The sequence below is a fragment of the Doryrhamphus excisus genome, chromosome 3 (genome assembly GCF_030265055.1).
Source record: "Doryrhamphus excisus isolate RoL2022-K1 chromosome 3, RoL_Dexc_1.0, whole genome shotgun sequence".
In the NCBI taxonomy this organism is placed as follows: domain Eukaryota; kingdom Metazoa; phylum Chordata; class Actinopteri; order Syngnathiformes; family Syngnathidae; genus Doryrhamphus; species Doryrhamphus excisus.
This window is the reverse complement of record NC_080468.1, coordinates 13,768,469-13,794,646: the sequence shown is the minus strand read 5'-3', so window position 1 is coordinate 13,794,646 and position 26,178 is coordinate 13,768,469. Positions and strand designations below refer to the sequence as shown.

General features: G+C 39.1%; 4 protein-coding genes across 5 annotated transcripts; 1 reads left to right on the top strand and 3 right to left on the bottom strand.

The window, feature by feature from the left end:
• The first annotated feature begins 320 nt into the window (after positions 1-320).
• Positions 321-22,313, top strand: LOC131126007 (RING finger protein 212B-like). Of its 2 annotated transcripts, none has more exons than XM_058068127.1 (14): positions 321-411; positions 518-654; positions 1,448-1,571; positions 1,642-1,694; positions 2,660-2,734; positions 3,740-3,846; positions 3,920-4,022; positions 4,093-4,121; positions 4,192-4,232; positions 4,403-4,427; positions 5,737-5,803; positions 5,965-6,022; positions 6,101-6,131; positions 21,844-22,313. In XM_058068127.1, the coding sequence occupies exons 3-14, from the start codon at positions 1,472-1,474 to the stop codon at positions 21,869-21,871; spliced, it is 717 nt and encodes a 238-aa protein (XP_057924110.1). In that variant the 5' UTR covers positions 321-411; positions 518-654; positions 1,448-1,471; the 3' UTR covers positions 21,872-22,313. The 2 variants fall into 2 exon arrangements, with proteins under 2 accessions (XP_057924110.1, XP_057924108.1); XM_058068125.1 differs by having other exon boundaries at positions 518-658.
• homeza (homeobox and leucine zipper encoding a) lies at positions 8,109-12,212 on the bottom strand. Its single transcript, XM_058068123.1, has 3 exons — positions 11,757-12,212; positions 11,099-11,183; positions 8,109-10,748 (listed from the first exon to the last, which is right to left on the bottom strand). Exon 3 carries the CDS (start codon positions 10,714-10,716, stop codon positions 8,770-8,772), a length of 1,947 nt encoding a protein of 648 aa, XP_057924106.1. The 5' UTR covers positions 10,717-10,748; positions 11,099-11,183; positions 11,757-12,212; the 3' UTR covers positions 8,109-8,769.
• dhrs1 (dehydrogenase/reductase (SDR family) member 1) lies at positions 15,539-23,909 on the bottom strand. The gene is made up of 9 exons (XM_058068124.1): positions 23,746-23,909; positions 21,823-21,971; positions 21,326-21,469; positions 19,327-19,406; positions 18,935-19,067; positions 18,721-18,861; positions 18,574-18,643; positions 17,336-17,416; positions 15,539-17,264 (listed from the first exon to the last, which is right to left on the bottom strand). Exons 2-9 carry the CDS (start codon positions 21,964-21,966, stop codon positions 17,128-17,130), a joined length of 930 nt encoding a protein of 309 aa, XP_057924107.1. The 5' UTR covers positions 21,967-21,971; positions 23,746-23,909; the 3' UTR covers positions 15,539-17,127.
• A 195-nt stretch (positions 23,910-24,104) lies between these two features.
• On the bottom strand, positions 24,105-25,923 carry c3h14orf119 (chromosome 3 C14orf119 homolog). The gene is made up of 2 exons (XM_058068128.1): positions 25,376-25,923; positions 24,105-25,299 (listed from the first exon to the last, which is right to left on the bottom strand). Exons 1-2 carry the CDS (start codon positions 25,760-25,762, stop codon positions 25,126-25,128), a joined length of 561 nt encoding a protein of 186 aa, XP_057924111.1. The 5' UTR covers positions 25,763-25,923; the 3' UTR covers positions 24,105-25,125.
• Positions 25,924-26,178: the final 255 nt, after the last annotated feature.

The following is a 26,178-nucleotide window of genomic DNA, read 5'->3' as shown; positions in this document are numbered from 1 at the left end:
GAGTTATTTGTACTTATTACTCAAAATATAATTTTATTTTGTCGCTATATTGGCCCTGTTGTGACTTGGTATCAGATCATACAAAGATGCACAGTATCCTCGCCACCTACTTGGATAGGACTGATTCCATAAATGTGTATTTATTTCCACAATTAAACCAGAAAAATGTATTTGGTTACAATTTGTAAGCTGATTTGCTGTTTTTTTTTTTTCTAAGCAGGCGCATTTCTGAGGTTTATGATGCCGAACGTTTATTGTAGCAGTCGTTAGCATACATGCTAACCACTAGCTTGTGCGAATCAAAAGTAGCCGCCGCATCGAGTGGGTTTGTCCACTGCTGCTATACGTCAACGTCGCCGCCATTTTGGATGTCAAGACTGCGCTGTAACAGCCTGTTTCTTGGGTATATTGGTGCGTGTGTGAATGTATAAACGAGAGGAATTTAATTTTTTCTCGATAGGCGCTTTATAGAAAAGGCGCTATAAGTAGTTTTTTATTTACTTGTATTCATTTACAGCGCAGCCTTGACACATCCAGTATGGCGGCGACGTTAAGGTAAGACTCAGCGCCCGATGGGGGCGGAGCTATCTACGGCTTGTCTATGATGCGAGTAAGCTAGCTGCCGACAACTGTCCACTTCTGAGCTTTTTTGAGGCAGGTAATGTGAATAATGTGAATCATTACTCAAGTGTGTTTTCTCTAACAGTATTTTATATAATTAGGAACCCATAAAATACGTTTTTGGGCGGTACTATGTAAACACCTGTGAATAATTAATAGCATGCTAGTGTTTTATACTTAGCCACTTGCCAATTGTATTAATACGCTCAGTGTAATGGTTTAATCAAATCATACACATAACTCAAGTTATGTGTAGAAAGCAAAAAAAGTAATGCTGAGAAGTGACATTTTAAAGCTCTTATGTTCTCTATAGAGCTAAGGGTTTCCAAAGTGCGGTCCTGTGTCATTTCTGGCCTGTGGCGGTTTGTTTTTTGGGCCCATCACACAATTTTAGAAGAAAACAAAACATCTGCAGTAATTTTACAAGAATATATTCAGAGTGTTTAGGTTGTAAACATTTTTAAAAGCTGCACTATTATGAGAAACTCACTTTTTTTGCAGAGTATAACGTTTTGGCACAACAATGAAATCAAAATATGGGAATAAAGTCAGAATTACAAAAAGAAAATGTACTTGTTGAAAGTTTGAAATAGTTGGAAAACTTAAAACCGCTGTAATTTTATAATAAGTAAAAATATTAAATATTTTCACAAAAATATTTGCATTTCTTTCACAAGTACATAAAACAAGGAAAAAATTGTCAAAGTATCAAAATGGTCGTCCGTGGGAAAAGTTTGGGCACCCCTGATGTAAGATTTGATATCTTACAGAACCTGTAGAAGTAAAGAGGTTCCAATATACCGCTTGAAATTGTGTTTGATTGCAGTGAAGCGCACGTAAAGGAGCGCCAATGGAGTGGTTCCACTGTAACAAGTGTTTCACCAAGACAGGGTCAAAGTTCGCAGTGGCCAGCTGTGGTCACATCATCTGTGCAGCATGCATTCAATCCGGTAAGGCTTTTGCCTGCTCTGGAAACGTTCGATGGCCGGGTAACACCAGTCTGCTTTTCCCCCCCTGCAGATCAGTGTGTGGTATGTGGAGCCAGCTGCAGCTATCTGCCCATCACAGATCAGGTTTGGATCCCGTGTTGTTGCTGATTCAGTCACTAGTGTACTCTACGTACACATGCGGCTTTTGGTGGGGTTTTAAGGACCTTGTTTTTCCAGTTTACCTGATTTGAGAGGCAAATGTGTCTGTAATTTGCTTGTAAAAAGAAATTAGGTCATGTAAATGGGTGGTGGTCCTCTTTTTTTGGGGGGGATAGACTCTTTCTCTCCCCAAAGCATATGCGAGGAGTGGGCTATGCTACATGTTTTGCTATGGAGACGAAAACAATTGTTCTCTAAGTTGATTAATCTGTACCTTATTTCCAGGCCAGTGGTGTCCCACCTTTTTACAGCGACTGACACTTTGATAGTTTGTAAAGATATTCTATCAATTTTAATACAATTTCTTATATTATTCCCATAATATAATTTTTCCCCCAACCTACTTTTTCAAAAAAATGTTTTTTCATAATACTATAATTATAATTATATATAAATTATAATTATATTATTATTCTAATTATATAAAAAATATATATTTTTTATTGAAATTGAAAAAAACATTATTATTATTATTATTATTATTATTATTATTATTATTATTATGTTATTATTATGTTATTAAAAAACATTTTTTAATATTAAAAAAATGTTTTTTTCATAATACTTTTAAAATTATAATTATATAGAAATTATAATTATATTATTATTATATAAAATTTTAATTATAATTTTAAAAAAAAATTTAGTAAAAAAAGTATTTAAAAATATATTTTTTCTTTAATATTTACTAAAATTAAATAATTTGTCCTCATAATATTAGAAATTTATGCCAAGAAAATAGCGGGGGAAGCTCGTTCCATTATGCTGCAATAATACAGGCCTTTTCACGGCCAATCATTTGACGCATCCCTAATAAATAAACATCTAAATGTCAATTATTTGCAGATTTTGTGCAACTTAACAGCCTTGCTTTTTTTTTTTTTTTTAAGATGAAGCCACAGGAAATGGTGTTTTTCAAGGATCCCATGAAGCTCATGCAGTCCCGGCTGGACAACATATCCATGGTTTGGTTACATACGTCCTGCTGTTCTAAGTTTGTCATAAGTTTCCGGCCATTCTAGACCATTTTGACTGACCTTTTTAAGGCACACAGAATATTGTGTTCTACGCCTATACAAACATGGAACCTACCAAAAGAAGGATTAGACTCACATCTTTTCATTTATTCATACATTTTCTACCGCTTATCCTCACAAGGGTCGCTGGGGGTGATGAGCCTATCCTAGCTGTCTTTGGGCGAGAGGCGGGGTACACCCTGGACTGGTGGCCAGCCAGCCAATCACAGGGCACATATAGACAAACAACCATTCACACTCACATTCATACCTATGGACAATTTGGAGTCGCTAATTAACCTAGCATGTTTTTGGAATGTGGGAGGAAACCAGAGTACCCGGAGAAAACCCACGCATGCACGGGGAGAACATGCAAACTCCACACAGAGATGCCAGAGGGTGGAATTGAACGCTGGTCTCCTACCTGTGCGCTAACCACTTGCCGTGCACTTGCATCTTTCATCAGAAAAAAAAGTTTGTTTCTACTTTTTTCTGTTCTTTAGTAATCAGCAGTAGAAAGTAGGTAAGTTTCAGGAAAATATCAGTTCCTGACTAAAAAGGAGAAAAACAGCTTTTTGTGAAAAAATAAATTTCAAGCGTAGCCTTCACATTGACACACTTCCATCAAAATTATGTATTTACAAATTTTCATATTTGGAACTGAATTATGTGTGTGCACATGCATGTGTGTTAATATGTCCCTACAGTGCATATTTATTCTTCCTCTTCCTGTTATGTGTGCTTCTCCTTCCTGTTATGATGCACTTCTGCCACCTAGTGGCTGTTTTTATGGCATTGAAATTGCTCTCATGCCTAAACCATTAGTGAGGAGTTGTATCTTCAGCTCTTTCAGCCACTCTTGCAAAAAACAAAAGAGGTATAAATACATTGTGGGTGTTGAGGTTTATATTTATTTATATTTATATATATTTATATATATTTATATTTCCTCAGATTGCAGATTTTCAGCAAACGCAGATGGCGAGAGTGACGGCGCACTATAAACACAAGTCAACTGAACTGGAAAACCGCCTGAAGGAAGTCACCAAGCAGAGTTACAGGTGATTTATTTATTTTTTAATCACATATTTAGTTGATCCTCAAGAGAAGATGCTGACAATGTTCTTCCCAAAGGCAACTCGCTGAGATGAAAAGCCAGAACGCTGATTTAAAAAGGCAAAACATGGAGCTGAAAAGAGAGATGGAAGAGCTGAAAAAACCTCTTTCGCAGAGGAGGGTATGTGGAAAAAAAAATACACATACATACAATATACACACAAAGTTTTCACACTGGATGCTCTCCACAGGTTTCTCCGGGACCGTTTCAAACAAACGGGTAAAAATAAATGTCCCATTGTAGGAATTGTATAGAGGATGTAAGATAAAACCAAATGTCTCGTGTACAGCGTTCAGAGGGTGTCTCTCCCTGTGGGTGTCACTTCTCCAGGTAATCCCACTCAGTCCCGTATCGCTGCATGTTTTAGCCATTTTTTTTGTAATTAGCCAGGAAATATTCCAACGCATTACACTATCCATTTTGTGTGTAAAATTTTCCCACATGTTTCACTTCATTTGTATGTTATTCCTTTTATCTGTTGAATTTGTTTCTCTCGCCAGTTACCAGTCGTTTAAGACCCAGGAGGTATGTTGTAGTGGACGTCTTTGAATATGTTTTGCTATATATATTGTTATAATTAAGTGGGTGAAACACATTGGGGGAGAAAAAAAAGAGAGATTTTGAGAAAAGTCTTACATTTACAAGAATGATTTTGTAGATTTACAAGAAAATAAGTTAAATTTATAAAAATCAAGTCATGAATTTATGAGAAAAAACTCTATTTTGTGTTTGAGGCATTGCTATAATGTTATGACTTTATTCTCAAAATGTACGTTTTTTTTCTTGTAAATTTCCAAGAAACAAGTCATAATATTACGAGAATAAGGTTGTAAAGTCATAATTAACAATTTTTTGCTATATATATTGCTATAATTAAGATGGTGGGACACATTGGGGGAGAAAAAAAGAGAGATTTTGAGAAAAGTCTTACATTTCCAAGAATGAATTTGTAGATTTATAAGAAAATAAGTTACATTTATAAAGATCAAGTCATGAATTTGAGAAAAAACTCTATTGTGTGTTTGAGGCATTGCTGTAATGTTATGACTTTATTCTCAAAATGTACGTTTTTTCTTTTTCTTGTAAATTTCCAAGAAAAAAGTCATATTACAAGAATAAGGTTGTAAAGTCATAATTTACAATTTTTTTTACAATTTATAAAACATTTTCTCGTAAATGCATGACTTTATTCTCTAATGTTAAAATTAAAAAATTCTCATGAATTTCCAATTTTTCCTTGTAAATTTCCAACTTTATTCTTATAAATTTATAAATCTTATAAATAAATCTTAATAAATTTACCTTTACTTTCATAAATTTATGACTTTATTATCATAAAGGTACCATTTTTTTCTCATAAATATTCGACTTTATTTTTTTTTTCATAAATTTAAAATTTATTTTCTTTTACATTCTTGTGAATGTACAATTTTTTTTCCCGTAAATGTATGACTTTATTCTCGTAATGTTCAGACTTTTTTTTCTTGTAAATGTACGACTTTATTCTTGTAAATTTGCCATTTCTTTTCTCAAACGTACTACTTTGTTCTTGTAAATTTATCTTTTTTTTTCTTGTAAATGCACAACTTTAGTCTCATAATATTTAGACTTTATTGTCGTAAATTAAATATTTGACTTTATTTTCGTAATGTTAGTTTTTTCCGTCAATTTACAACTTCATTCTCGTACATTTACAACTTAAATTTCATTATTGTGCATGCATTATTGCCAGGCCTATTTCCGTGGGTCACATAGAAGGATTATGGCCCCCGGGCCTTAAGTTTGACACCCATGCTGGATCACATGTTGTAATTGATAAATATGTCTGTTTCAGTCACTTTGGTTCAGCAGAGCCCAGAGAGTGGATCAGAGACAGAGCCATCAGTCATTCCTCCAACACAGTAAATACTTGTCTGGCCACAATAAAAGGCCACTTTCATTTTGCACTTTATCATGTGGGTTGAATAATTATTATGGGAACTGTATATTACCATAAATCTCATTCCACATTAAATCAACTATTGGAGAAAATAAGATGTTTTTTTTAATATGTGCTTCTCAGACTCCTGGATCAGCAACTTCTCTTTCTAGCCGCAGTTCTCTTCTTCAACATATACACAGTAAGTGTTGTCGTCATTAAAATGTAGACACTCAAAATTCAATATGTTCATCCTATATTGCCTTTTATGTTTTTGAAGGGACACCAACTTCTATCAGCCCGCCAACAAGGTGAGAAACATCATTTTTGCAACATTTGGGCCGACTTAAACCGTTTCTTGCAGGCAAGTCGTTAGCAGGGTTTTTTTTGTTTACAATTTATATTTTATTTGTATTACAATTTATTATTATTATTATTAGGGCCACATGGAAAAAAATATTTCTAGAATAAGGTCATAAATTTGAGAAAAAAGTAAAAAAAAAAAAAGTCACATCAGACACGTGTAACACTATGACACCTAATATTACAACTCTATTCTCAACATCTCAGATTATTTATTTTCCAACGTGGCCCTAATACTCCATCGTACGTTTTTTTTGTAAGGCAACAAGGATACCGAAAGCGTTTCACCTCACTTGCTGGTTTCACAATGTTGGTTTCTGTTGACTAATTTAACAGTCACACAATCCCACTGCTCTTTGGTTTCTTCACGGTGTTCCTTTTCCATCCGTAAGAGTTGGACATACTGTACGCAATTCAGGCCATGTGCACAGTACTAGTTAGGACAAAGTATTTTAAATGAGGCCCGATGTATTAGTATTGCTGGATGCTCTCTTAGCACACTGAATTGTGCAGAACAGGGGTGTACAAACTGAAAAAAAATCCCAACAATGGACAGGGCAGTTTTGATGTTTGACATTTTGTAAAAACCATATAGATATGCTAAGAAGTTGCATAAATTTAAAGAAAACACAGCAGCTTTATGATATGGGTGAAAAAACACATTATTAGTATGAGCCCTCCCTTAATTACATTTTTTTTCCTGGAATATTTTGACTTTATTCCCATAATATTTTGACTTTGTTTTATTATTAAAACGGGCGGCACGGCGGTCGAGTTGGTTAGCGCACAGACCTCACAGCTAGGAGACCAGGGTTCAATTCCAACCTCGGCCATCTCTGTGTGGAGTTTGCATGTTCTCTTTGGGTTCCCTCCCACATTCCAAAAACATGCTAGGTTAATTAGCGACTCCAAATTGTCCATAGGTATGAATGTGAGTGTGAATGGTTGTTTGTCTATATGTGCCCTGTGATTGGCTGGCCACCAGTCCAGGGTGTACCCCGCCTCTCGCCCGAAGACAGCTGGGATAGGCTCCTGCACCCCCTGCGACCCTCGTGAGGAAAAGCGGTAGAAAATGAATAATAAAACTTTTTCACAACTAAATGTTCCAAAAATCTCATACGGGAACTTTAGAAAATTATTTAATATTTCTACTTTACCTGAAAAAGTGTAGTATTTTTGTAGTATGACTTCACTCTTGACATATAACTTTTTAGCAACCAAATGTTAAAAAAATATAATTTTCTAAAATAACATTTTCATTCATTCATTCATTTTTTACCGCTTTTCCTCACGAGGGTCGCAAGGGTGCTGGAGCCTATCCCAGCTGTCTTCGGGTGAGAGGCGGGGTACACCCTGGACTGGTCGCCAGCCAATCACAGGGCACATATAGACAAACAACCATTCACACTCACATTCATACCTATGGACAATTTGCAGTCGCTAATTAACCTAGCATGTTTTTTGGAATGTGGGAGGAAAACCGGAGCACCCGGAGAAAACCCACGCATGCAAGGGGAGAACATGCAAACTCCACACAGAGATGGCCGAGTGTGGAATTGTACCCTGGTCTCCTAGCTGTGAGGTCTGCGCGCTAACCACTCGACCGCCGTGCCACCTTAACATTTTCATTTATTCTATTATTTTTACTATTAAAAATATTATATTATAAAATAATTTAAAAAAATAATATATTAAAAATATATTAATTGTTTTTACTTGACATTATTACTTTATTCTTAGAAACCTACAGCTTTTTTGTCTCGGAATATTATGATTTTATTCTCTTAAGTTTTAGAATGTGCCATGTAACTTCCAAAAACAAATGTCACCAAGCTTTGGACAACGCTGGTGTAGCGTATTTCCACCAGAATAGCTCAGAGAACCAAAGGAATGCATTTAGAAAAACACTGCGAATCGAATGGAAAAAGGTTGTAACTTATTCTTTTAATCTAAACCTGTATAAGTTAACAAACAGCAGGTTTAAGGAGGACAGTGTTTAGTACATGAAATAATTGGACTTATTCAACATAATGGCAGCAGGCTCCAAATGCAAAGTGCAAGATGTCAAATTCAAAAAAAGGAAAAAAATGTCCAGTGTGCATGTCTGTGTCAGGAATATAACGGCGGGGTTATCAAGGAATGATTTACACAAAAAAGCGGTAACAGTGGCAAAAGTCGTCCAAAAAAAAAAAAAAACGTCTCCGTCCACTGTACTAGGTACCAAAAACAAACCAGCAGTTTAAATCGCCGCTACAATTAGCTATTCTGCAGTTGATATTCTAAGGAAAAAAAAAGGGATACAAAATATATCAAACCAGTGTACAAGTTTATGTACTATTTACATGAACGCAGGCTGCAAAAAGTCATCCGTTTTCAAATATATTAGGATAAGCAGAGAATGAAGTAAATACACCTGCTACACACACACAAACCTTCATTTTTGTGGTTTTGTGCTTGGAAGACTAAAATGTTACAATCATGCTTCAAATAAAGCAATATTAAAACCAAGTCAACAACTAAGCTTTGCTGGTAGAAACGACATAACGAGTAGTTCGTTAGCATGATTTCAACAAATCATTCGTTGTTTTAATCTGTAACAACGGGTTCTTGATCGGGTTCCCCAACGACCTGAGCTGAAAACCAATCTCGCACTTGCTGGTAGCTCATTTTGGATTTATTGCATAGAGTGTCAAGATCCTTTTCGTTGAGCGAACCGTTGGAGAGGAAATAGTTAACCAACGGTTGTACGTTCGGGGAATCCGCCGCGCTTCCGTTGGCTTGAGCTTTGCGTTTGCGGCTACCCGCGACCCTCGTAGACGCAGCGGAGCCGTTGGTTAAAGCGGCGCTACTTTGCTGAGCGGCGAGTTCTGCCAGGAACTTGTCGCGGACCCCCTTGACCCATCGCAGTTGTCCGTTTTTAACCGCGTAACGCGTATCCCCGAACCACTGGATCACGTCGGCTCGTGGTAAGCCCGTGATCTTTGTTAGTTCTGTGTAGTCTTCGCTCTTGGGCCACTGGCAGAGTAAGAAGTGCTGCTTTAACAAAGCCAACTGTTCCTTAGTCTTCCTCGGTCTTCCGGCAGATGTCCGGGAAGCAGATGTAGACGCCGTCGAGTGATGCTGGTTATGGCCTGCGGCCGAGTGAGCCGACTTCTTTGACGCAGTGATGCCGTTTGGGGGCTGTTTATATGGTGATGTTGTAAGCGGCGGCGTTCCGGAGGGGGAGGAGGAAGCAGACGATCTGAATACATCGGGAAGTTCCTGCGGAGGAGCGTCTTGATCAGGCTTGCAGGGTTTAGTCAACTGCAACGGTTCTTCTTCGCTCTGTTCCCCGTCTTTGAGGCTGTCTCCGTCACCGGACAAGTCTTCGATCGTTTCATATCCCTCCGCTTCGAGGTCCCGTTCCCCAAACGCCTCAAGACTATGAGACAAGAAGGTCTGGAAAAAATGTGAATTGCTGATCACGTTGCTTCGGGTTCCTTCCTGGACCTTCCCTGCGCTGAAATGACGAGATTTTTGTGTCGTAAGCGGAAGAGGTTCGCTTTGTTGCTCTTGTTTACCCCCCGCTGTTGTGTGATTAGAAAAACCCTGCGCCGCCGCCAGGCTTCCTCGCCCGACTCTTAGCTGGTAACGACTGTCGCTGAACCATTTTCGGATGTCGTTTCGGCTTAGACCGGTCTCCTCTTGCAAACGTCGAAGCTCCACCTCGGCGGGCCAGTTCTCTCTTAAAAAGCTTTTCCGAAGCGCGGCGAGCTGAGCTTTGGATTTTTTGTAGCGCCCGTGGCGATGCTGTTGCGGGGAAGACACCGAAAGATCTAAGGAGACCTCAGCGGGGGTGGCGGCAGCAGTACTTGACGGCGTGTCGCTTGGCGGACGGTAGAAGTAGGAATCCTGAGGAGGCGGCAGCGTTGAGATAAAACACGGCGATGTTGATTTGGCTGGTTTGTAAGAATCTGGTGATTCGCATTTTGGTTTATTCTTCTTAGGAGTCACACTGGGGTAAACGTCCTCGACTTCTGAATCTTTATCCTCGACGACCTTGGCTTCCTCGCTCATTTCAGAGGCGTCGTCAAAGGAGTATGGCACAGATAGCTTCTGACGCGTCTCCTCTATCTCCTCCGATGACCAACTGATACCGTATTTGATTCTCTGTACCATAAACCACACCTTGACTTTGTCCAAGGGCAAAGAACACACCCGGGCTAATGTGTTCACCTCCAGGGACGACGGGTATGGAAACAAGTTAAAGGCTTGGACCAGTTCTGGGATGGAGTCAAGTTCACTGGTTTGATCAGAATGCGTCCACACCAGTTTGAGTTCCTCCGATACGAGAGGCAAGCACACAACAGAGTTGTGGTTGGTAGTGAAACTGGGCGCAGAGCCCGGGTTGCCTTCAGTCGAAGTGGAGGAATGGTGCAAATCCTTGACGGCACGTTTATTATCTTCGCACGCGGCCTTCGTCCTTTTGACGTCCAAGAATTTCTTGGCGGCAAGTAGTCCAACTTTTCCATTTTGTTCTTCATAAGTCGCCATCTGGTCGATGGAAGTAGAGGGTCTCTTACAACCTGGAAGAAACAGGATATTTTTTAGCTAAAAATATCACGCTAAAAAATCAGTATGCTAATTTTTTGAAGAAGTTTCAGTTCGCCCTCATTGTTGAAGTCAGTTACCGGACAGCTGTTTGCCCCCTCCCCACCCCCCCTCTTCCTACTTTGAACTCCTTATTCTGAACTCCCACTGAAACGAGTCGTATACCCGGTCCAGACTGGGTTCCCCTCCCCCAAAGTGTGGTGGTGGGCTGACTTTTGTTTTGTGTGAGCGGGGGACTTGGTCGCAAAAGGGTGGGAGCATTGGGGAATGAACATCCATGAGAAAAAAAAAGAAAAAAAAAACCTTCACGGGTTTACGTTCTCACCCCTTTTTCTTGTCGGGCTTTGTTCCACTTCCACAAGTCTCTAAAGATAAATAGAGCCCGTTCACGATGGCGTACAGCCGAGAACCTGCGAATGTAGAAAAAGAGTCCGATTTTAATTAAATTTCTCATCACCGCCATTAAAAAATAAATATATGTTAAGCAACAGGTAAAACCACTTCACAAAAGAACTTACATTCAAGCATTAACAGTGCATTGAATAACTAATATAACTCCAATTGAAGTCAATAAACTATGTCAATAAATCAGTACTAACCAGTAAATCTGATAAAAATGAACTTAAATAAACATATTCAATAAGAAATTGTGTATTTAGCTTGAAATGAGTAGCTAACTCCTAATACCACAACATTCGTCATTCGTGACCTACTGGAACAAATAGGGGGTGATGTAATACATCACCCACCCACGGGTGGTTGTTTTTTTTAATATATGTAGTTTTATCTCAACATACAAAAACGTTTAATTGGATATTTTCTTCAATTTGGGTGTAAAGCTAAAAAAAAGTTGCTAGTGCCAGTAACAATGGTAATGGTGCCTCTGCCCCCTTTATGGCGTACTAAGTAAAACGCTTGACTGCACTGGCGCACTTCTTCGGCACACACAGTCCGATACTATCGTCAAAAAAAAAGAAACTTACCGTAAATATAAAAAATAAGTCTTCGCTCCGGGGAGGGGGGTCGTATGTGAGCGAACAAAACGAAGAAACCCCCAGTTTCCGTTTCGTTCCAGGCGGCTCTAAATGGCCGAAGTTGAGAGGAAAGACCGTGGACACAATGCCCGTCCGTCCCTCCGTCCGTCTGTCGGCTTTGACCCTTGGCTTATTTTCAACCGAGAACCAAACAGGATTAACGGACAACGACGCGCACATCCGACGGCGACCAAGTTTGTCGGGACTTCGGCTCCGGTCGCCTCCGCTTTAAAGACGGCTTTTGTATTCCCCGGCTGAGAGTGTGTCTCCTTCCGCCGCGACGACGACTTGCTCCGTCCGCGCTCGCTTTTGTTCTGTTGAGAAGTGTTTCCACTGTCCGGCCACATCGAGTTGTGAGGCGGAGCTGCACACCAGGAAGCCCAGCGAGGCCCAACTGCCTGTCACGGCCTCGGCGGGGTGGGTGTGCCAGGCTGCCGGGGAAGGCTTCACATTGGTGGGAGGAGGCGTCTGTACAACAAATCCGGGGCAGTGGGCTACAAAAAAAAAACAAAAAAACTCGCCAAACACACTGTGATGCCAAATCAGATGTGGGCCACACAGAAAATATCATCAGAATACATATATATGCAGTATTTCAATGTACAGTTGACATAGGGTTTATTTACTCAACTGCAGAAAAGACCAGGCACAATTAAGGAATGGAATGGCCTTTATTGTCATTAGTAGACATGTATAGTACACAGAAAACATGAAGTACATTAAAAAAACGGAAATAGAAAGATTAAATCCAAAATGAAATGGTAATCCATCCAATTTCTTCTGACCTAAAACAGGGGTGTCCAAAGTGCAGCTTGGGGGCCATTTGCGGCCCGAGGCACATTTTAAAACGACCATTTAATAACTACAAAAAAAGTAAATATTAGAAGTCGTTTTACAAGAATAGTCAAAATATCCAGAGGGGGGGAAAAAATTATAATAACTTTCTAATATTCTAACAAAAAAATGATAAAATTGTCATTTTGAGTTAAAAGTTATGTCATGAGAATAAAGTCTAAATATAATAAATAAAAGGCATAATTATGGGAAGAAAAGTGACAAAAAGGAAGTTGAAATAATAGCAAAAATGTCATTTTACTAGAATGAGGTCAAATTAATGAGGGAAAAAAAGTCGTATACTCATGAGAAAAAAATGTTTAAAAAATTCATATTATGGGGAGCTGCTGAATCTTTTTTTTTTTTTTTCCCAAGACTTAATATTTTCTTATTACTATGTGGAACAAACAAAACACATGTTGGGAAATTAGGTTGGAGAAAATATAATATGGGAATAAATAAAGTCCTAATATTACAAGAAAATTCACAAAAATTAAGAAAGTTGAGAAATTAGGAAAATTAAGAAAAAAAAAGTACCCATGTAGATACTATTAATACACTTTTTCACCTATATGACAAAGCTGAGATGCAGTTTTTGCTTAAATTACATAGTGTGGCAGTGGGCTACCAAAAAAAAAAAAAAAAAACTCTCCAAACACGCTGTGATGCCAAATCAGATGTGGGCCACACATACCTCTCATAAGATACACAGAAAATATCATCAGAATACATATATATGCAGTATTTCAATGTACAGTCGACATAGGGTTTATTTACTCAACTGCAGAAAAGACCAGGCACAATTAAGGAATGGTATTATTGTCATTATACAAGATGTACAACGAGATTGGAGAGCTTCACCTTTCAGTGCAGTAGTCAAGTTTAAAAAGAAAAAAAGTATATAAAAGTAGAGTAAAAAAAAAAGACAATTTAACAAGATATATACAAGATATATGGCTCCATTTAAGGCTCCATTATGCTCCAGCGGCAACGCAAACGGTGAAGATAAGATAAAATAAGATAAGATATACCTGTATTAGTTCCACAAGAGGAAATTCCTGATTTACAGCCGCGGAAGCGGACAACAAAAAGCACAAAAGAGCATATAAAGTGCACAATGAAGGTAATACAAATCATAAAGTTATACACACTAATTGCCGACATGTTGATGAAAACACAGGTTTAATGTTCAGGACATTTTGGAGCAGTTTATCACATCTCACCCGTATGCGAGATAGTTTGTTTAGATGCCAACAGATGGCAGTGCTGAACGTTGTTACTTTACAAGAATCAACAAGAAGTCGATGCATGCAAATTTCAAATCTTTGTTACCGTTCTCGGCGGGGGGGAGTGTGAACCCTAACCCCTAACAGATCAACAATTGTTATTATATCGTTAGCGTATTGTCAAAGCATCGGTCTCCAGCGCAACGCAGTTATATCCATCATGAGCGCAGAAATCGATCGATTTGTGCACTAACGATGGATCCATCTCGGGCACAGCGCTATCGATCGATCGCGCAGATTCATCGTTAGCGCGTAATATGTACATTTGGGAGCAAATATGAGGTGAAAGAAAATGGAGGAAAACGCAGTGTCTCTGCAGAGTGGGAGAAAGTTAGCTGGGGCGTTCAAGGTCCGTCGAACGACATGGACAGGTCGCCACTTGCAACAAACAACATAAACACTGTATACATATTTTTAAAATAAAATAATGACCTGTTTTTCCAAAATTTATATCATTTTACATAAAATTTACATAAAACGTTTTGAAAATATATTTAGAATCGTAATCCGTGTATGTACCATGGGGCGTTCAAGGTCCGTCAAACAACATGGACAGGTCGCCACTTGCAACAAACAACATAAACACTAATAGACCCTTAAGTGTATATATATATATTTTATAAAATAATGGCCTGTTTTTCCAAAATTCATATCAATTTACATAAAATTTGCATAAAACGTTTTGAAAATATATTTAGAATCGTAACCTGTGTATGTACCATGGGGCGTTCAAGGTCCGTCGAATGACATGGACAGGTTGCCACTTGCAACAAACAACATAAACACTAATAGACCTTCAAGTGTATATATATATTTTAAATAAAATAATGGCCTGTTTTTCCAAAATGTATATCAATTTACATAAAATTTGCATAAAACGTTTTAAAAATATATTTAGAATCGTAACCCGTGTATGTACGTACATGCAAATGAAATCACAAAGAGATTTACAGGACAACTGTAGCTGGCGGTGTAACACACGTGTTTTTGCTTATTTTCCATAAAAAATTCCCTTATTTTCATATGGAGATGTTGACAGGTATAACAGGCGGTTCTCGATTTATGAGCGAGGTCCGTTCCGATGACGCGTTGTAAGTCGATCTTGAGTGTAAGTCGGTATTTATACCTGCATGAGTCACGGACACAGTACACAGAAAACATGAAGGACATTAAAAAAAACAGAAATAGAAAGATTAAATCCAAAATGAAATGGTAATCCATCAAATTTCTTGTGATTATATGGGTCCGGGTTCGCTGGGGGAGAGTCCAGATATCCTGGTGGTCTCTGACCAACTCTTCCAGTTCCACAGATCAGCTGTGAGACATGATCCCCCCAGCATGTCCGATATCTGCCCCGGGGGGCCTCATCCTTGCTAGGCATGCCTGGAAAACCTCATCAGGGAGGCGTCCAGGAGGCATTCGCACGAGATTGACGGGATGCTATTCCAGTGGAGGCCATTCTTTAAAGTCGATTTGTCATGGACCAAAAAGTGATAACATTTGTTCCTTACACGGTATCGAACCTTGTTCAAGTCGCTATCATTCGTGCTGCATGTGGCAGTGATGTGCAACTCGGGTTGGAGTAAACATCATGTGTCAGATATTGTATGTTCAGGGATGACTAGCAAATGTTAAAAAAGAAATCACAACAGCAGCGATCATGAGAACATATTTTTTAATTGATATGCCAATACAGTAGCATAAGCAAAATTTCAATAATAATAACAATAATATTATGACAAACTGGAGCTAAGACTTTGCATATTTCATCAGATTTTAAATTTATTCTTCATTGACTGCATTTCCTTGTAAAACTTCATAGTTACCTAAAACAGGGGTGTCCAAAGTGCAGCTTGGGGGCCATTTGCGGCCCGCAGCACATTCTAAAACTACCATTTAATAACAACATTAAAAAAGTAAATATCAGAAGTCATTTTATAAGAATAGTCAAAATATCCAGAGAGGAAAAAAAAACAAGAAAAACTCACAATTGACATGAATAACTTTATAATATTCTAACAAAAAAATATGATAAAATTGTCATTTTGAGTTAAAAGTTATGTCATGAGAATAAAGTCTAAATATAATAAATAAAAGGCATAATTATGAGAAGAAAAGTAACAAAAAGGAAGTTGAAATAACAGCAAAAATGTCATTTTACTAGAATGAGGTCAAATTAATGAGGGGAAAAAAGTTGTATACTCATGAGAATTTTTTTTACAAGATTTAATATTTTCTTATTACTATGTGGAACAAACAAAACACATATTGGGAAATTAGGTTGGAGAAAATATAATATGGGAATAAATAAAGTCCTAATATTACAAGAAAATTCACAAAAATTAAGAAGAAAGTTGAAATATTAGGAAAATTAAGAAGAAACAAATACCAAAATTGACATTATTAATACGCTTTTTCATCTATATGACAAAGCTGAGATGCAGTTTTTACTTAAATTACATATAACATCCTTACATAATTGGTCCTCGCATCCTCTCATTTTTCCCTATGTGGGCCCTTGGTGGAAAAAATCTGGACACCCCCATAATTAAATTTAAATTAACTATCTGTGCCAACATAATATTTCAATGAATGCAAAAAAAGATCTCATCGCGGACAACAAAAAAATGAGCTCCACTGCATTAAATAGCTTCATTAATCTTTCATTTAAAACTAAATATTTAAAAGAACTACATATCCTGCAGGAATGTTCTACTTCATTTACCAAATCCACAACATTATTGGGTAATACTACTGAATAAACTTCCCAGTCATACAAAGAACTATAAATGAAACAGAAATATCTACAATCTATGTCGAAAATGAGATAAATAAATAGCTTTCCATTTCTTTATTCATCCAAAAGCAAACTGTACTGTGTAACAGCAACAGTCAGGTCACGTGTATACTTTTGTTATTATAAATACAGGACAAAAAAATATAACATTGACATGTGATTTTGTACATTGCTTTAACTTTTTTGCCATAATCAGTTAGCTTATCTTATGCAAATGTGTGATATATGAAAATGTTCAGTCCAGGCTTGTCAGTGCAATACAGAACACTTGAAGTTGTAGAATAATAGTGAGAAGCATGGAATGTACGTAAGAAATGTGTCAACCACGTGGGTCATACTCAAAGTCAAGTTTTACTCTGATAGTACTGGGGGGCGTCGGTGATGACTGTAGTATCGGAATAGTTTAGAAGTGGTTACTAGCCAAGGGGAGCAAAAAGCGTGGTACTCTAATGAATGACGGGACAAAAGATGAGAGCCAGGAGACGTACGGGACTTGGGTCAGCAGGAATTTTAGGGAGGTAAAATCAGCGATGCTTCGCCCTGGAAATAAGAATAGATTCAAAAATACAGCACACTTTTTAAAAATGTTGTGTTATTCAAACGTGATTCACCGTCAACATCTTGGATGCCGTAACGCCTGGCCAGGTCGCAGGTCATCAGAATTTTCCCAGTCAGCGACATCAGGTTTTTGTCTGTTGCACAAATCGCAACGCAGGTGAAAACAAGTTTTTTTTAAATAATTGGAAGTTTTTCTTATGTAGTCAAACCTCAGTTTTCATAAGCCCTACCATGCAACTTTGCCACTGTGATATATTGTAAAGCAACACGAATTTATATATATATTCATTCATTTTCTACCGCTTATCCTCACAAGGGGGGGGGGGGGGGGGGGGGGGGAGGTGCTGGAGCCAATCACAGGGCACATATAGACAAACAACCATTCACACTCACATTCATACCTATGGACAATTTGGAGTCGCTAATTAACCTAGCATGTTTTTTTGGAATGTGGGAGGAAACCGGAGTACCCGGAGAAAACCCACGCATGCACGGGGAGAACATGCAAACTCCACACAGAGATGGCCGAGGGTGGAATTGAACCTGCATCTCATAGCTGTGTGGTCTGCGTGCTAACCACACGACCGGCGTGCAGCCTCCATTCATTCATTTTCTAACGCTTTTCCTCACGAGGGTCACGGGGGTGCTGGAGCCTATCCCAGCTGTCCTCCCACATTCCAAAAACATGCTAGGTTAATTAGCGACTCCAAATTGTCCATAGGTATGAATGTGAGTGTGAATGGTTGTTTGTCTATATGTGCCCTGTGATTGGCTGGCCACCAGTCCAGGGTGTACCCCGCCTCTCGCCCAAAGACAGCTGGGATAGGCTCCAGCAACCCCCGCGACCCTTGTGAGGTTAAGTGTTAGAAAATGAATGAATGAATATAACATATTCAGGGCTGCAGCAAGGAGACCCGGGTTCGATTCCCCCTCTCATGCATGTCTGTGTGGAGTTTGCATGTTCTTCCCCTGCGTGGGTTTCCTCCCCCATTCCAAAAACATGCTAGGTTAATTAGCGACTCCAAATTGTCCATAGGGGTGAATGTGAGTGTGAATGGTTGTTTGTCTATATGTGCCCTGTGATTGGCTGGCCACCAGTCCAGGGTGTACCCCGCCTCTCGCCCGAAGACAGCTGGGATAGGCTCCAGCACCCCTTGCGACCCTCGTGAGGTTAAGCGTTAGAAAATGAATGAATGAATTTATAAGCAGAATAATGAAATGTACAACACTAGTGATAGAGGATTTGAATCAACTGATGGCGCCTTAAGAGTATAAACAATAACAATCCTACCTTTAGCAAGGTTGACAATACACAGCCCGCTAAATTCTGTGGTCTCTCCACTGGCAAATAAGTCCCGATACTGCAGGCAACACATAAATTAGTGAGTATTTGATGTGTGTTTTTCTTGTACAGTATACTAGCAATCTAACGCTGTACCTCGGGATCGATCTTCTGTTCCGTATCCTCTTGCATGAACTCCGATATCAGCTCCGTATTGACCGGTCCAGGCCACAGGCTGACAGATGCCACTCCTCTACGTCGGAGATCAACGGCCATGTCTACCGCCATACGGTCACACTGTCACACAAACCACAATTTGAGTTACCCGAATCCTGAATCTCTGGACTTTTATACGAAAGCAGAAACGTACCGCTGCTTTCCCGACTCCGTATGGAACATTGAAGAGATACCGCAACCCTCCCATGGACGAAATGGTGACGATTAAACCGCGACCTTGAGCCACCATTATTCGGGCCGCGTACACCGAGAAGAAATAGTGTCCTCTGCCAGATCGGGAAAATAGATACAGAAGATGTTATTTACAGGTTAAGACAAGCTGATAACAAAATCAACCTTGAAAGAGATACGTACGTACGCACGTATGTATGTAACACAACGCTGTACAAAGGTCTTAGGCTACCACTAAGCATTAGCGACGTCTACTCATTACGGCCTTGCTATTAATCATCAACTCTTTTCCATAGTATTGCAGGTCGTAATATGAACTGGTACAATTGTTCATCCATGACTAGCGCCCAGTACCTCAAACCGGTGTTGTTGATGGTATCCCAAAAAGATGGATCGGTCTCCCAGAATTTCTTTCCTTGATTGTCAAACAGAGCCTGCAATGACACAATTTAGACAAAGATTATTTGCTATTCCAGGGCGCTAACGGACTTACGGAATTGACCGATAAAAACGGAAATGCCGTCATCATGAAGAAGCATTTACTCGCCAGACACTAAACAATCCCGTTGCGACTGAAACTGGTTGAATTTGCGGTAAACGCCGGTGTAAGTTGGCAGTATCTCCTCTTACAGAGCGTAAATGGAAGCTAGCAGGGTTAGCTTGTGTGGTTTTCACTAGGTTGTATTCTACGGCTTTAACATAAGGAATGTTTCGTGCCCGGTGACTGTGTGGAATTTCTGAGTGAACAAAATACGAGAATGTATATCGTCTTAGCCGTACATAAACATTCTCTACACACACACATGACCATGTCCTTCAAAATAAGGGCGCCGTTTGCCCCATTCATTCATTCATTTTCTACCGCTTTTTCCTCACGAGGGTCGCGGGGGTGCTGGAGCCTATCCCAGCTGTCTTCGGGCGAGAGGCGGGGTACACCCTGGACTGGTCGCCAGCCAATCACAGGGCATATATAGACAAACAACCATTCACACTCACATTCATACCTATGGACAATTTGGAGTCGCTAATTAACCTAGCATGTTTTTGGAATGGGAAGGCAACCCACGCAGGGGGAGAACATGCAAACTCCACACAGACATGCATGAGAGGGGAATCAAACCCGGGTCTCTTTGCTGCAGCCCTGAATATGTTATATTCATTCATTCATTTTCTAACGCTTAACCTCACGACGGTCGCGGGGGGTTTTGGAGCCTATCCCAGCTGTCTTCGGGCGAGAGGCGGGGTACACCCTGGACTGGTGGCCAGCCAATCACAGGGCACATATAGACAAACAACCATTCACACTCACATTCATACCTATGGACAATTTGGGGTCGCTAATTAACCTAGCATGTTTTTGGAATGTGGGAGAAAACCGGAGTACCCGGAGAAAACGGGGTACGGGGAGAACATGCAAACTCCACACAGAGATGGCCGAGGGTGGAATTGAACCCTGGTGTCCTAGCTGTGAGGTCTGTGCGCTAACCAAGCGGACTGTTTAAAGTCAAGTGTAACAGAGAATTATTAATCCAATACCGGATAGTACTCAGTACAGACCAACATGTATCCCCCTAGAACAGGGGTCTCAAACACGCGGCCCGCGGGCCAAATGTGGCCCGGAGGACACTAGTTTGAATGAAAATTTAATGTTAGTGCGGGCCGCGCAAGTTTGATATGGATGCTGTATGGTATCATGTACCCAGAAAAAAATGATTACGTTTGATTAATGTTCATGTTAAAGGTTAAATAACTGTTAATAGTTATCCTCCCTCTCTGTGTGGAAGTGGTACGTTTTTGGCTATTTAAGTTTAAAGGAAATAACTTGAAGGCTACCGTTTAGGTCGCTAGCTCTCTAGTTTGCGAATTAGCATTTGTCTCAAGACCCTGCAGTTGCGCAATATGTTGTAAATAAAAAAATATATAAATGTGACTATAGTCGTGTTTTGTCATGTCTACAGGGCTCTAATAATGCTTTGTTCATTTTAATCTGAAAAAAATAATTTGTCTACCCACCAACTATATGTGGTTTCTTAAGTTTTTATTATTTGCCGTTTTATTATTATTATTATTATATTTATTTATTACTGATTGATTTTCTTTATTCTTGATTTGTTTATTTATTTTTCATCTTATTTTGTGCAGAAAAATCAAAATGAAGATATTTGAGAACAGTGGAATGTTTTATCAGAGCTTTTATTGTAGAAAATCGGAACCAAAGCACTGAAAAAGTTTGTATATTTTTCTGTTTTTAATAAATGCGTTTTTTTTTTGTGGAAAACCTGATGTCTTGCCCAGACCCTAGCTCCAGTGGCCCCCAGGTAAATTGAGTTTGAGACCCCTGATCTATACCAACCTGTACTCCAGCGTAAGCGTTGTTCACCAGGAGGTCCAGTCTCCCGTTCTGCTCTGCTTTGATACGTTCAAAGAGTTTCTCGATGTCTTCACCATTGGTGGAATCACAGATGACCGGCACACACTTCCCACCTCTCTCGCTAACCTGAGTCGAGAAAATCAGTTAAATTGCTGATGAGTTGCGAAAAAAATTGTATTGTTTATGGAGCTTCTTTGCGTCTGCCGACTCTCCCTGTCCTTTCTCTTGTTGTGGTATGGTTGCGATAGCGTGTAGGATTTTTTTTTTCAAATAAACCTTAAAATGTGGGTAGTTGTATTATTGTATTATTGTATAATTGTATTTCAGTTCATTTTCACTTCCATGGTGATGGCTTTCCTTTTCCTTGGCCGACATAAGGGACTCAGTGCGGTTGAGTACATTGGCGTTGGAGAGGAAATAGTTAGTCCAAATATGGACTTCCTGGTACAAGATCCCCCCCACCAATCTCATGATTTCACCTGTCCTGCTGTTTCTTTAAGAGACTTCTCCTGGCGTCCGGTGATGTAAACGGTGGCTCCCGCTTCGGAAAGCTGCAGCGCTATCCCCTTGCCGATGCCTCTGGAGGCACCCGTGACCAAACACACCGAGCCGGAGAGAGCCATGTTCTCTGTGGGCGGGTGGAGACAACCCTAAGAATGAGTTATACTGAAGTACGTCCGCATAATCAGACAGACATGCTGGAAAATTCACACAAAAGTCAAACTGTAGGGAAAAATGTTTACACCCTCGTCGTTCTTCCTTAAACTTTGTTTTAATGTTTTAACCTATGATTACTGCAGGGTTAACTTTTGCAGGATCAGTCATATGGATGTAAAGTTAATTCATTCAGTGATTTTGTGTTATAAAACCAAAGCCAGCAGGCTATGTCGGGATTTGAACACCATTTCATCCCAAGACCCAAAGAGACATGGGTATCCATCCAATAACAAATAAATACACAATTGCTGATACTGATATGGTTCACTTAAAAATATTCAAGTATATTGAATGATTTTTCCGTTAATTTATTAATGATGATTACAATCCCAAATAAAAGTATTTTAGGCAAATAAAACAAATATTATCATCAACAAAGGATAAACAATATATATCATAACAACAATATAGGGATAATGTAACTACTTCCACATTTCTCAACCGTTCCAAAGTCAAAATTCTCAACTCATTTGGGACATTTAGCCTTATCAGTACATTGCGCTATCATGCTAGGTGTTACCGTGTTAATATTGGCATGCTAGCAATGCTAACATTATCATACTAGCATTTTTAACTATTTTCATGGGTAGACACATATGTAAACACCGATCACTACCATATTTTTATAGCTAGACATAAAGTATATAAACAATTAGCATTATTATGGTATGTCTTAGCATGTTAGCATTACTAGCATGCTAACATTAGCATAGTAAAAAAAATTAATCAGTTTTTATCAGCATGTTAGCATTGTGAGCATGCTAACATTAGCATAGTAAATTTTTTGTCAGCATGTTAGCATTGCTAGCATTCAAACATTAACATTCTAGCATTTTTTCTGTTCCAAACTGTTCCAAAGTAAAAAAATTCTCAACTTATTGAGAATATTTAGTCTTCTTGGTACTTCTTGGTAAGTGTTAGCATGTTTATATGTGCATGTTAGAATTGCTAGCATACTAACATTAGCATAATAAGATTTAAGTATTTTTATGGCTAGACACATGTATAAACATTTAGCATTATCATGCTGTGTTACTATGCTAAGATTATCATAGTAACATTTTATCAAGTTTCATTATGTATATTAGGTAAACAATGTAACAATATAATGCACAATAAATACAGTATATAAACAATGTAACAATATGCACAACGAAGCAAAAAAAATCTAGTAAACATTAATGAGAACTGAATTAAATTATCAATATTAAAAGTACCGCCATGATGCTAGTATCGATTAGACAGATACGACAACTGGTATCGATATCAACAATATTTGGCTCGGACCACCCAATCCAAGTCACAAATGGCATACTTATAAAGGGACAAAATGCCGTCAATGAGCCAAGTTCGAGTTCCACACACTCGAGGTGTCACTATAGGACGTAAGTTAAAAAAAAAGTGCACCGTCATCTATCACAGTACACAGTTCACTTTGGGAGGGCGTGTTCCAGTTAAGTAACCCTCATGACACTCATGCTTATGTCATAGAATTATGTTCAATTACCACAAAAAATCATTAAATATTAAAGCAAAATCTCATAAGGTCCTAACGTAAAAAAAATAATTTATATAACATATAAACTTGAATTCTCTAAATTAAACACGGTTCACAAACATGATATTTAACATTATACGAAATAACTTTGCACGAGTTGAATACGTAAACGTAAAACAGTACTTACATTGAAGTGGACTTTGAATTTGTTTTTGTTTGTCTAAGTTTTCTTAACGTCTCCAGGTTAGGAAAACGAGACCCAGGCAAAGTTGTGAAGCTGAAATGAACGCCTCTTGTATTTCGAGCTGTGGCGTCTTCTTCTTCGCGTGATATTTTAACTACAGCCAGTATCCGTGATGTTGCATTACCGCCATCCTCTGGTGATACTTTGACATTGCAGCTTTATATTACTACCCGGTTTGTTTTTCCAGCTACGTTTTGGCCCTCAAAGCATGTAGTATTTTTATTGTATTCATAGGTTAAATAAAATAAACACAATAATTTCATACATGTTATCCTTATACATTTTCTTGTATAGTATTCTTGCATATATGTAATTAATTAAATGCAACCTAATATTTATTTACATGATGGAGGGCTTACATGTTGACAAAACAATTGAAGACTGATACATTTTGTACATGAAATATGCTCCAACCAATCCATTGGGAGCCAATATATGCTAAGCTATCTTGTCTGTCTTATTGGTGAAGTGAAAGTGCAATATTCTTCATTCATTGTATTGGCGGCTGGGAGAACCGAGTTCAATTCCACACTCGGCCATCTCTGTGTGAAGTTTGCATGTTCTCCCCGTGCATGCGTGGGTTTTGAGGTTGAGCGTTAGAAAATGAATGAATGAATGAATATAACATATTCAGGGCTGCAGCAAAGAGACCCGGGTTCGATTCCCCTCTCATGCATGTCTGTGTGGAGTTTGCATGTTCTCCCCCTGCGTGGGTTGCCTCCCCCATTCCAAAAACATGCTAGGTTAATTAGCGACTCCAAATTGTCCATAGGTATGAATGTGTGTGAATGGTTGTTTGTCTATATGTGCCCTGTGACTGGCTGGCCACCAGTCTCTCGGCCAAAGACAGCTGGGATAGGCTCCAGCACCCCCCCGCGACCCTCGTGAGGATAAGCGGTAGAAAATTAATATATTTTTAGAATGAGCATGCTCATTAATATGAAAGTAATAAGTAAAAAAAATGATCTATGAAAACCAAATTTAGGCAAAATTAGTTTGACAGGATCAGATTGCGCAAAAGAACAAAACTCGCTAGTTTTTTTGTTTGTTTATTTATGTGAGTTTACCAAAAATGACCACTTTTAATGTCCTTTATCATCATAAAAGGAGTTGACCCATCATGCAGCCATTCATTGGACATATATTTCAAGTATGGGTCTGTATTAAAGCAAATGGTTAGAAGTGTGTGTGTGTGTGTGTGTCCTCTCCCTGAAGATTGGTTTACAAAAACTGATCTTTAAAAAAAAAATTGCAAAGGAGTCCATTAAAAAGGCAAATGTCACTCTTCACAGCTGCATGTGTTTTATATTAAACCCAACACGTTCAATCTCTGCCAGCCGTGCCTGCAACACAGTTGTAAAAGTGCGCAACAAACGTCGGATCCCTCTCCTCCAGAATGTGTAAGAAATGGTTCCGCTCTTCTTCTCCCCAAGACTCAAACCACTGAGTCCACAGACGTAGCTGGCATTCATATATGCTGGGTAGTCGGTCCTTCACCTTGGAAGGATGCAAAAATAGCAATAATTAATTCATATTTCAACAATTAAGACCATATTATTTCTGATTCCATTACCTGGAGAGTACTGAGAGAATCCAGTAGTGTGCACACCTTCCCGGGTACAGCTTTACCCACCAGATCTTGCAGAAACCTCTCCCGCTGCGAGGAGCTCCAGCCCTGGAACCAGCTCAGTACGCACCGCTGCTCCTGGAGACTGGCGTAAGAGATGGGTTCCGGTTCTCGAACCTGACTTCCACTTGACCCACATGTCAGGTTCTCAAGACTCGGGGGGCAGACGACGCCCCGAGGGACCGAGGGGAAGACCTCCTGGCAGGGAGAAGAGACAGCAGTCCGGTTTTGTGCCGCCATGAGAGTGGAGCGATGTGGACTACGCAAACCGTCTGCGGCGGACAGCTGGTGCTGCGGATTCGAACTCGGACTGACATGGTTGAACCACGACATTGTTTGCTTTCAGCATGAGAAGAGCCGGTGCCGTGTCAGCCGACTGCTTATTATAAATCCAAATGCCTTCCGCGCTAAATCATGTACTACACAGCCTTTCTCACAATTATAAAGCAACAGCCATAATCCCTACTTCTCTTCCGTATATTCTTCTTATTCTATTTGCTTTATCGGAAATGGCAGCGACTTTAACTGATTATTACCGCCCCCTAGCGTCCAAAAGAGAGACTGCAAAATAGTACATCAGCATACGGCGCTCAACGGTGTTGGGAAAATTGTTTTTTTTAGTATTTAGTGATAGTAACTGCTTACTTTCCACAAATAATTAAATTAGTAACTGAATAAATGTAACAAATAATGATAACAATAAATAATACACTGATTTAACATTGTGGTGTGAGATGTTTTTTGTTGTA

What these genes read in the sequence shown, in the direction of transcription:
- LOC131126007 (XM_058068127.1), top strand. Translation starts at nt 1,472, where the DNA reads ATGGAGTGGTTCCACTGTAACAAGTGTTTCACCAAGACAGGGTCAAAG. An exon ending in GGCTGGACAACATATCCATG is followed by an intron (nt 2,735 to 3,739) that starts GTTTGGTTACAT and finishes ATATTTCCTCAG; the next exon opens with ATTGCAGATTTTCAGCAAAC. An exon ending in TCTTCTTCAACATATACACA is followed by an intron (nt 6,023 to 6,100) that starts GTAAGTGTTGTC and finishes ATGTTTTTGAAG; the next exon opens with GGACACCAACTTCTATCAGC.
- homeza (XM_058068123.1), bottom strand. Translation starts at nt 10,716, where the DNA reads ATGGCGACTTATGAAGAACAAAATGGAAAAGTTGGACTACTTGCCGCC.
- dhrs1 (XM_058068124.1), bottom strand. Translation starts at nt 21,966, where the DNA reads ATGGCTCTCTCCGGCTCGGTGTGTTTGGTCACGGGTGCCTCCAGAGGC. An exon ending in ATCAACAACACCGGTTTGAG is followed by an intron (nt 19,068 to 19,326) that starts GTACTGGGCGCT and finishes CCGATCTGGCAG; the next exon opens with AGGACACTATTTCTTCTCGG. An exon ending in TATTGTCAACCTTGCTAAAG is followed by an intron (nt 17,417 to 18,573) that starts GTAGGATTGTTA and finishes TTTGTGCAACAG; the next exon opens with ACAAAAACCTGATGTCGCTG.
- c3h14orf119 (XM_058068128.1), bottom strand. Translation starts at nt 25,762, where the DNA reads ATGTCGTGGTTCAACCATGTCAGTCCGAGTTCGAATCCGCAGCACCAG. An exon ending in ATTCTCTCAGTACTCTCCAG is followed by an intron (nt 25,300 to 25,375) that starts GTAATGGAATCA and finishes CATCCTTCCAAG; the next exon opens with GTGAAGGACCGACTACCCAG.